This window comes from Rhagoletis zephyria, unplaced genomic scaffold (assembly GCF_001687245.7).
Source record: "Rhagoletis zephyria isolate East Lansing unplaced genomic scaffold, Rhagoletis_zephyria_1.1 Rzeph_scaffold_15210, whole genome shotgun sequence".
Taxonomy (NCBI): Eukaryota; Metazoa; Arthropoda; class Insecta; order Diptera; family Tephritidae; genus Rhagoletis; species Rhagoletis zephyria.
In genome coordinates, this window is record NW_016172277.1 from 1,323 (window position 1) to 13,279 (window position 11,957).

The following is an 11,957-nucleotide window of genomic DNA, read 5'->3' on the forward strand; positions in this document are numbered from 1 at the left end:
ATGGAGTGCCACACAGTGATGGCAAATTTAGTCAGAAAGAAAAAATTTGAAGAGTTGATTTTTTGGAAATAAAGATAAAATTCGATTTTTTCTGGAAAAATTCGATTTTGTCCGAATTTTAGCAACACAAGTTCGATTTCAAAAATTCGCTATTTTGGAGCTAAAATTCGATTCAAATTCGAATATCGAAGCTTCGAATTTCGAATTTACCCATCCCTAGACAACAAGTTACAATTCGAGTATCGAAGCTTCGAATATTGAATTTACCCATCTCTAGCATGTAAGAATAAAATATTTTGGCCAATTTTGGCGATATGAATTAATTTATAATATTTACTTATTTTTTTTTACTATTAATTAGTTCTTAAAGCTACAAAAAAAAGTTTCATTCTCCTTATTAAAAGTGAACTACAAAAATGCAGTGTCGTGCTTGTATGCAGACTAATTGCCAAGTCCTCCTCGACATGGGCATCGCGTGTACAGAGGATGGCAAAAATCTGTACGATTGCTTCAATGAATGCACGCAGTTAGAAGCACGTGCCAATGATGGTTTACCCAAAACACTTTGCAAAATGTGTGCACAAAAACTTCAGATAGGCTTTAACTTCAGAAAAAGTGCTCGCCAGTCGCATGAAGATTTCATGAAACTTTTAGCATCCCTAAAAATGGAGACGGAATCGGTACATAGTTTAACAGAGGAATCTTTGGCATATGAGGTAAATATGTATGCTGCATAAACGTACATACATATATATACATACTTATCTATTGCCAAATTATACTCCTATTGAACAGAAAGAAGGGGAAAATACTGGTGATCCTTTGGATATGGATTTTGAAGAAGCTGTAAGGGCCTTACATGGAACAGAATTAGATCTTTTCGTAAAGGACGAGTCGACCGACCAGGTCTTAGAGGAATCACAAGATGTAAAACATGAAAATGAAAACTCGACAGAGGTTCAGCTGTCTAATTTGTATGGTGTTACAACAACAACATCGACGGAGGGTTTTGGGGAATCGCAACATTCAATAGAAAAAAACCAAAAATCGACGGATGTTTTGGAGGAATCACTACTAGAATCGACGGATGTTTTGGAGGAATCACTACTAGAATCGACGGATGTTTTGGAGGAATCACAACTAGAATCGACAGATGTTTTGGAAGAGTCACAAGATGTAGAACATAATAATGAAAAATCTATGGAAATAGACAGATCAGAAGAGGAGGTTGACCATTTTACCGAATTAATACCCGATTCATCATATGACGATAATATACAAAATATAAAAGCAAATGAATCAGAAACAGATGAATTAGAAGAGCAGTGCATAACTGAACACACAGATAAAGTAAGATACACTTGCGAGAATTGCAGCCGCTCTTATGCAACTAAAAAGGAATTAAAAAAGCATATTTCTAATCGACACAAATGTAAGTTTTTGTTTAAAATTTATGTGCACATATGTATATTTGATTTCTATCATAGCTGATATAATTTGCATAAACTGCTCAAAGGTGTTTGAAATGCCTAATGATTTGAGGATACACAAAAAGCTTGTTCATGACACCGAATCACCAATACAATGCGATTTCTGCCCAGAAAAACCTGTTATGCCTCGAACGGAACTTCTTAAACATTTTCAAAACTACCATAGTTGTCGATATTTTAAATATTTTCCACGTTTACGTAAAAAACGTACTAATTGGTTAGGGGATCCTATTCCTAATGAATGCAAATATTGTGGAAGAACATTTCCATCTGAGTTCGATTTGGAAGATCATATAAAATCTCATGTATTTCAATGTCCAATCTGCTCGAGAAATTTCGGTAGAATAAAAGCTTATTATGAACATATCAAACGATTACATAACAGCAGAGCAAATAAAGTTCCGCCACTCATTGTTGAAGGAACTGAAATCGAAGAACAAATTTTCGAATGCAAAGATTGCAACAAAAGCTACACGAGACTGGGCTCTTATAATACACATATGAAACAAAAACATCAAGTAACGGAATCAAATGCTATAAGTGATAATCCTGTTAAACAGTTCGACAATATTCACCAAATCGACTTTTCGGATAACCCTACAAACATAGAAGGCAACGAATTCACTGAAACTGAAATGGAAGGCACCGTTATTGAACTTATTCCCATGGAGTCGGATGTCATAAAAGATGATCAAGAGCGTAGAAAACCGTCTAGAAGAAAAGCGCATAAAAATTCAGATGGTCAAAAGGAGAAAAAGAGCTATCTATGTTCATTTTGTCGTAAGTAGGAAAGAGAAAATCTTTTATACTTAAGATTTTAAGAACTTACTTTTAAATTCAACAAATATAGTGAGGGGATTCATAAGTCGTGTTAGGCGTCGTATTGTCTTAAAGGGTATAAAATTTCTCGGCTTGTCCATCAGCTTTATCGTCAGGTTCAGCTATAGGAAGGCCCAGGAAGTTGGCAACTTCCACCGGATCTGTCCATAGGGGCAGGAGGAGCCTTACAGCGCTCTTACACGGCATGTATTTGCATATCGTTCACAAAGGCCCTATCCAAACCCTTTTTCGAAACTGCGTTTTTCACAGATTTTGGTAGGCTGTATTAAAATCCACGTTCATTAAAAAATATGTTATTACCCACAACAACAGTGTAACGTTCCACTTTTTAAAAAGCAATGCCGGTTTTTGATTCCCATTTTATAATGGTTTTTGCTTCTGTAAAATCAAAATTTTGTTGGTTATGGCCTTTGTGAATTAAGGTAACGATATGTATATGCTACTTTTTTGCTCATATTTACAATATATTAGAACGTATAAGAAAAGTAGCGCTATTAGCTGGATGAGTCATGTGGCGACTCTCCGCATGCCGGGCATATCCGCGTTCACTCTACACAGGTACGAGTTTAGCCTGCTGCAGTAGCCAGAGCGAAGTAGGGCTTTTGTGGTGCGAATCTCCCGAAGCAGACAAGGCTCTGTCTCGTTCACATCGAGTGTTTGTAGCTCGAGACCCCATTTACGGCCTATCGGTATGCAGTTGGGTCCAGGGGTAGTTTTATGAACCTTTGGACTTCGTTCGTGAGTTCGTATAGATGCCTCCTTACGTGCCTTGACCTACTAGGAACTGCTGCAGAGCCTTGTGTTATGCTCCTTGACGGGTGTAGTTGTTTTGGTGTTGTTTTGCTTGGGCGAACTCCGGTGTGCCGTGGAGACGGTCCGGTGGCTCCACCCGTTGCAGTTGTATTGTGCCTGACCGAGGTGGAGTTAGAATGCAATCGTCTCTGGCATACACCGCAGATGTAGCTTTCCGGCCCTGGGTTTGACTCTAAGCCAGCCCTGAGCAGAATAATACGGAGCACATGTAGCCCCATATGGGAACAAGGTTTTAGGGATTTTGCCGACCTTGTTCGGGTAATACTTGAGTCATTGCGGTACGTAGAACCGGCTGTCTTGGGAATCTTCCTTCTTTTTTGAAGTCAGCTAAAAACATTTTGGGGACAAATCACCTGAAAAGGTATTAACCGTTATTTTACGGGGAAAATTTGGTAAGACATTACGACGCTTAACATATCTTGAGAATGCATTAAGTGATATATTTTTAATATTTTTTCAGCACGAGTGCTATCTACTAAAGCTGCTCTAGAATCGCATGAAGGAAAACATTTAAATACTGAGCCCGATATGAAGGAGTGCCCATTTTGTCAGAAAAGGTTTTCAATGGAATATATAAGAAAGCATATTGATCTCGTACACATTGCTAAGCGTAAATTTCATTGTGATATTTGCCGTGATTCTTTTAAAACCAAGGATGGTCTTTATCGACACAGACAATTGCATTCTAAGGAACGGGATTGCCCATGTACAATATGCGATAAAAGTTTCCCTAAGAAAAGTGAGCTTGTAATACACATGCGATTTCACACGGGGGAAACGCCTTTCACCTGCCACTTATGTGACAAACGATTTCGAATTAAAGCCCATCTTACAAATCATTTGCGAAAGCATGCTAACATCAATTTTATATGTACGGTGTGTGGTAGAGAGTTCAAGAAAGCAAAACACTACAAGACCATTCATATAAGCATACCGGTGGAATGCCATATTCCTGTTTAATTTGCGATTACGGTAGTGCACGGCGTGAAAAGTAAGTCTGCTAAAAAATTGTATTGTTAAATTATTTGATTTTGACGTTTTCCTTTATACAGTTTTACGTGTCATATGCTGCGCAAACATGACAAAGTTATGACGGAGGCTGAATTATTTGCAATGTTCAAAGCGAATACTGGTCGCTCTCCTCGCGTAAAGCTAGCTGAAGAATTAGAAATGATAAATGCAATGTTTCCACCCAGAGACCCCGACTGTTCTACTGAAAGTTAAGCGCTAGCAAGCAATTTCTGTACAAGAGGTGGGTAACTCAACTCAGAGTTAAGTTATTGAGTTGATTCCTATAAGTGAATCGGTAACTCAGACTCCCTGTCCAAAAAAATCCAAACTCAGTTAGTGGGTCAAATATTCGAAGTAAAGTGCACTAGCGAAGAGCAAATTTGATCAAAGGTATCATCGCGCGTTAATGCCTCACAATCCGAGACCGGAATCAATTTTACAGAGATTCAACATAGATTGGCGTAGACCGATTGAACTCATTCCGTCATTGACTCTGCCGGCATCTCCTTGAATTTCCATATAACTCTCACTTCGCCACAGTGTTAGCATGGCAAAGTCTTGCAATTTGTTTTTGCACGAGGCGAATTTATACAAGCTGGTGGCAAGAATACAACAACAACAACCATATGTATTTTGTATTGCGGGTGTTATGCTCAAATCTCAAAAATTCTTATAATTTCCGATTTTTTTTTAGTTTTTCTCATATGATTGTAAATATATAAGATGGCAATCATCATGAAATTCCACATTGAAATTCGGGAAAGTTTTGATATAAGCTTTTGAAAATATTGAAAATTCCACCTTTACCCTTCCCCTGCACCGCCCCTATTAATGTGCACAAAAAAAAAATTACACCTTTCAAATCAGTAAAGCTGACAAGGCGTATGTTGCCTAAGAGTCGATACGAATTTAGACGCTTTTACCAGCATATGAATTAATTTGCTCGCATAAGGTGAAAAGGAAGTCAGGCTGCCGTCAGTCGTTTAAATGTCTTCGGCATTTCGTGTCCATTTGACCAAACACTGATCACGAATTGACGGTAGATAAAAACACAAAATGAGAAATCTTTCAAACTTGAGGATCAGTGATCATACAAGAGGTTAGTTGAATGAACTGACTCCTTAAAGTGAGTTGGAGTCATTGAGTCAACTCCTATAAATTTGCTGAGTTACCCACCCTTATTCTCTACATTTGTAAGTCCCTTTTCAGACACGTCAAGTCTTGCTTTCAAGTTGTTGTTGTTGTTGTAGCTGGCGAAGGAGGTGCGTGGAAAGGGGAAGACTACAGATACCTCCGTACCATCAATTCGTTTCAAGTTTTCTTGTCTCTTTGATCTTTTCGTTGCTTCCTATTTAAAGACCAAGACTCAGTTCAATTAAAGTTGACGCGTGTGGAAGCAAAAAGAAAACAAAAGAGAATGCGAAAAAAATTGCTTTCAAGACTTGACGTGTCTGAAAGAGGCTACCATACCAGAGTATTATGGGTCGATTAGGCCGTGGTTATGCCCAGGGTTGCCACTGTACGACAAAAAATACTTACCATCCGCTTGAAAAAAATTCCCAAATCTGGAAAATATCTACCAATAACTTTTTTATAATTATTTTAATAAAAACTGTAGTTATGTTATTTGTTTAGTTATTTCAATAAGAATTAAAATTGTTTTTAAGGAATTTTTTATTTAACTAATTAAACGGTATTCAACCATGAAAGTGATGAAACTAAAGGCAGAATGAAACTTCATCATTTAAAAAACTTCATCTCGAGTTACTATAAAATAAGTGACTTTAAGCTGCTAGGATTTTTATGTTAATATGCACAATGTTTTTCAAGTAAAAAATATTTGTTATTTTTTTGCGTTTTAACCAACTCCATATAAAAATCAAGCGATTCAAACTATATACAATATTTAGAAAAATTCAAAATTCTGTCAGTAGGTACTAATTTGTACTGGAACCTGCAAATTTTTACTGGAAAAGTGTATGATAACCCAAAAAATTTGCAAGAGAGCACTGAATCGAGAGCGTAATAACACGGGAGAGCTGCAAATTCTTGCTAGTGAAATTTTTACTAGCAGAAGAAGAAGAATAAATGTTCAAAAGCCGCCATTTGTTGAATTGGTTTAGTACAAACAAAAGTAAAATGGGTGGAAATCAAAAATGAATGATGGACTGGACTATGTGAGTGCATTGTGTGTTAAGCCAAGGGTTTAAAACTGATTTATAAATAGTAAAATGTTTACGGCAGAATATCAAAAGGGTGCAACAACTATTCACTTGCAAGTTTTTACTAGTTTTGTGTTCAATAACATTTTCTGCTGGTTTTCTCTTCTCCTTAGTATTTGTAAAAAAAATGGAAGTACAACAATTATAGATTTATAATATGATACGTAAATGTGTTGTCAATAGTAACCGTTACGAAATACTTCGCCATGACTTTACATGTCTCTTACTTATTGGCGTAAAATTGTAGTTTGACGTTCCCATTAGTCATTCAAGAACAGACAAATATGTTTAATAAAGTGAATTTCACAACAGTGTTGTACAAATGACATGTAAACAAACCGACTGACGTTTTTACAGGAAATAGTGCTTTTTGCGTTCCTATGCACTTCTACATCTGTTCTCCTTTTACTCTCATTTGAGAGCGTAAAATTGTAGTTTGACAGTTCCACAGGTTTTAGTCCGAAGTTCAAAGGCAACAGACTAAATGAAAACGACGAGCTACAAACCACAGCTGTCAAATTATTTTAACACGTACTCTTATGTAGATAATTATTTTGGCGACGACCGGGCTACGCAACCGCTGTGGATTAGTGGCTAATTAATACTCACATAAGTTCTTCCTCATTCTTTTATGTCAAACTCATACAAATTCATGATGTTGCTGCGCGCTTTCAAAGAAATCACGTCGCCATCGACAAAGCGTTTAGATAATGAAGATGACAAATTGGAAGCTGTGGTCCGTAGCTCGTCGTTTTCAATGTGTTCAGAACTTATAGTAAACCCCATCTTTTAAGTATGAATACAAAGAAGCGCAAAATTTTTAAGGCGCTCACTATGTCCTAGACACACCCACGGGCCATGGGTATATCAAGAAGAAGTGGGACGAATTAAAAAGAATATTTTAATAGAAAAAAAAAATAGAAAATATTAATAATGTTGCCGCAACGAAGTTACCGCGAATATGAAAATGTAGCTGTCAAAGTACCAAATTGTTGACAATATTTATCAAGATAAAATCTGATAATTCTGCCCTATTCTGCATTTCGATTACGTTCCCGCATTCAGCGCCGCAAGAATCGGCCTTAGGTAACATGCGTTACGATCGAATCGAAAGAGGAAGAGAGAAAACATCTTTCGAAATCAGCTGTTTGCCTAGGAATGGGTGAAATCGAAACAAAAAGAAATATTGGCAGCTTATGAAGTTGGAGTTTGTAAATATTTTAAAATAACTAAATATATCTAGCATCACTGTAATTTAAAAATAAAATTTCGTTTGCTCTTAATTTAAGTGGAAACATAATTATAAGAATGAAATCCATAGCCGCGGCGTTATTGCTTGAAGAGGAGGACGAGTCCCAGATTGCTGATTTAGGGACTTGTTTGATCCTTCTCAGATGAGTGAAGAGTAATAAAAAATTCATCTTGAACTGTATTACTCATCGCTCAAATCCAGTTAAATTATAAACGTTGTTTGAGCACTCCACAACATTTGCATTTACTACAGAGTGGAAGATTTGAACGCAAATGAATTCCATTTTGAAAGCCGTCAGGAGGAGGGGAAGAACAAAGCTTATCCTTCCATAGCAAATCGAATTCGAGACAACATACACACCTCTTTAAAAAAAATAGTAAAATCGAGTGCAATAATTAAAACATCTTTTTTATGTAACTTCACATTTTATGTATGTATGCACGATGCAGCGAAGAAAGGTGGTGCCGTCAGTGGTACCGCTACTTTGGTTTTGCCGATTTTGACAGTTGTGGTAACTTGTAAATAAACCTTTGTTTACAAATCAGCGAAAGAGAAATTTTAATTATAAGTGAAAAATCAGTTTAAATTGTGTTAATTTGCAATTTGTGAGTGATTTTTGAGTTGGAGACTGCGTAAAAACTAATACAATGAAGTGATGTGTGTTAAATTGCGACAGCCGTCAAGATGCAAGAAGCGTAGATGCAAGTGTAGCGCTGGGACGAATCGCTGCATTTTGTGTACATAGGGCACGGCAAAGCCGTTCCCGAAATGTTTCTCTATTATTATATTAACAGCATTTCCTCACAATGATTTTGGTTCTGCTCCTCGCGGCCTANACATCTTTCGAAATCAGCTGTTTGCCTAGGAATGGGTGAAATCGAAACAAAAAGAAATATTGNTCAAGATAAAATCTGATAATTCTGCCCTATTCTGCATTTCGATTACGTTCCCGCATTCAGCGCCGCAAGAATCGGCCTTAGGTAACATGCGTTACGATCGAATCGAAAGAGGAAGAGAGAAAACATCTTTCGAAATCAGCTGTTTGCCTAGGAATGGGTGAAATCGAAACAAAAAGAAATATTGGCAGCTTATGAAGTTGGAGTTTGTAAATATTTTAAAATAACTAAATATATCTAGCATCACTGTAATTTAAAAATAAAATTTCGTTTGCTCTTAATTTAAGTGGAAACATAATTATAAGAATGAAATCCATAGCCGCGGCGTTATTGCTTGAAGAGGAGGACGAGTCCCAGATTGCTGATTTAGGGACTTGTTTGATCCTTCTCAGATGAGTGAAGAGTAATAAAAAATTCATCTTGAACTGTATTACTCATCGCTCAAATCCAGTTAAATTATAAACGTTGTTTGAGCACTCCACAACATTTGCATTTACTACAGAGTGGAAAATTTGAACGCAAATGAATTCCATTTTGAAAGCCGTCAGGAGGAGGGGAAGAACAAAGCTTATCCTTCCATAGCAAATCGAATTCGAGACAACATACACACCTCTTTAAAAAAAATAGTAAAATCGAGTGCAATAATTAAAACATCTTTTTTATGTAACTTCACATTTTATGTATGTATGCACGATGCAGCGAAGAAAGGTGGTGCCGTCAGTGGTACCGCTACTTTGGTTTTGCCGATTTTGACAGTTGTGGTAACTTGTAAATAAACCTTTGTTTACAAATCAGCGAAAGAGAAATTTTAATTATAAGTGAAAAATCAGTTTAAATTGTGTTAATTTGCAATTTGTGAGTGATTTTTGAGTTGAGGACTGCGTAAAAACTAATACAATGAAGTGGTGTGTGTTAAATTGCGACAGTCGTCAAGATGCAAGAAGCGTAGATACAAGTGTAGCGCTGGGACGAATCGCTGCATTTTGTGTACATAGGGCACGGCAAAGCCGTTCCCGAAATGTTTCTCTATTATTATATTAACAGCATTTCCTCACAATGATTTTGGTTCTGCTCCTCGCGGCCTACATTAGCAAGTTAACTAATCAATCCCGCAGAGATGCTGCTGCAGTTTTCTGCCGCAGCCTTAATTGCAAAGCAATGGAGTGCACTAATATGTTCACTGCTCTCTAATAGATTAGGTGAAAAATGCAATATTTTCACATTTATCAAAATTAAAACACGTTTTTCGCTGTAAGGTGAACTGCTTTGGCAGTTTCAACTCGTTCTTCTTTTCGCTCCATTCTTTGTTTACTTGTGGTACACAAATGTCAACGCCCAGGACGGCGCAATCTTGTATTCTATCATTCTTGGTATGTATGTATGTATGTATGTATGAACATATGTACAACTACGATCGAAATGTAGAATAGGTATAATCGTAAATTTCGAAGATTGATCGAAAGGAAACGGAACGCAGAATACCAAAGTTGCCAAGCGGAGAAAATTTCGATTCGAGTCGAAATGCGGAATAGGGCTGATTATTGCTTGCCAAGAGCAATATACGGTTTCCATTGGCAAAATTTTGCCAGATAAAAACTTTTGCCTGTGGAGACAGCAAGTTATTGAATTAAGGTTCTTGGTGGTGTAACTCAAAGTAAAAAAGAAACATATCTCTGATTGTCAATGTTATCGATAAATCGAATTCGAAGCGATTGATCCGATCGCTAGCACCGGACTGACATGTGTATAAATAAAGTCGGTATTTTACCGATATCATTAATCTACAAAAAATTCCATTTTGAAGGCACAAGTTTATTTATTCTTATATAAAGTTAACACCAATGAAAATGCAATGTCGTGCTTGTATGCAGACTTATTGCAATGTACTACTCGACATGGGCATCGCGTGTACAGAGGATAGCAAAAATTTATATGATTGCTTTAATGAATGCACTCAGTTAGAAGCATTCCCCAATGATGGTTTACCCAAAACACTTTGCAGAAAGTGTGCACAGGAACTTCAAATAGCCTTTAACTTCAGAAAATGTGCTCGCCAATCGCATGAATATTTCAAAAAAGTTCTAAATTTAATAACGATGGAGACGGACGAATCAGTTCATAATTCCGCTGAGGAAATGCATACATTTGAGGTAAATTCCTAAAAGATTCAAAGAAAAAATCACCTTTACTATATATATATGTGTAGGTAGCGCAGGAGGCTAGTGATGATCCTTTGGATATGGATTTTGATGAAGCTCTGAAAGCTTTAAATGAACCCGAATTAGATTTTCCCTTGGAGGAAGACACGCCCGGGACGTTTTTGGAAGAAACGCATGATGAGAAGGAACTGTGCATAAAACCGATGGACAAAATTAAATCAGAACACATTGATGAACCTACATCCGATATAGTGTATGAGACATCAGATGACGATCATCGGCAACCTATAACTGAAAACGAATCAGAAAGAGACGATTCAGATCAAGAGAGTGAAACGGAGCCTATAGAAAGGGTGGGATACACTTGCGAGATATGCAGTAGTACTTTTGTAATCAAGAAGGAACTGAAAAAACATATTTTCAACGAACACAAATGTAAGTTTTTAACCTGAATAATATGAGTTTTTACAATCGTGCATATACATACGTACTACCATGATAAAATTTTACAAATTACATTACTAATTCTTTTATCATGCATACTACATCCATATGTATGTTTCTATTACAGCTGAAATAATATGTATAAATTGTTCAAAGGTGTTTGATATGCCTAATGATTTGAGGATACACAAAAAACTTGTCCATGATACCGACTCCCCAGTGCAATGCGATTTCTGCACAGAAAAACCATCCATGCCTCGAACCGAACTTCTTAAACATTTTCAAAATAGTCATAGCTGTCGTTATTTTAAATATTTCCCACGCTTACGTAAAAAACGTGATAATGCATTAGGAGTTCGAACTCCTTATAAATGTAAATATTGTAAAAACATGTACTCTTCTGAGTTTGAATTAGAGGATCACGTAAAAACACATGTATTTCAATGTCCTTTCTGCTCAAAGAACTTTAATAGAGTACGGACTTATTATGCTCATGCGAAACGGTTACATAATTGTTCAGCTGGTAATTTACCACCTATGCCGTTTGTGGTCGAAGCTCTTGAAATGGAGAGAGAAAAACCAATTGAATGCAAAGCTTGCAACAAAAGCTACAGAAACCTGGGCTCCTATAATAAACACATTAAACTGAAACATAAAAAAAGAAACGTGTCAAACATTAAGAAAACCACGGCTATGAAAAACGCTCCAGATAAACAGGACGATGACATTCAGCCAAAAGAATATTTGGACCCTCCCATGGAAGACGCGAGTAGTTTACTAATTCCCACGAAATCGACTTACATTAAAGATGATCAAGAGCACATAAAATC

The 11,957-nt window shown here is 36.7% G+C and overlaps 1 protein-coding gene across 1 annotated transcript; it reads left to right on the forward strand.

Moving 5' to 3' along the window:
- The first annotated feature begins 335 nt into the window (after positions 1–335).
- LOC108378903 (zinc finger protein 271-like) lies at positions 336–4,470 on the forward strand. Its single transcript, XM_017635207.1, is given in 6 exon segments — positions 336–716; positions 796–1,432; positions 1,488–2,270; positions 3,604–4,041; positions 4,044–4,134; positions 4,196–4,470. Coding segments are annotated over 6 exon segments (2,421 nt in total). The 5' UTR covers positions 336–416; the 3' UTR covers positions 4,368–4,470.
- Positions 4,471–11,957: the final 7,487 nt, after the last annotated feature.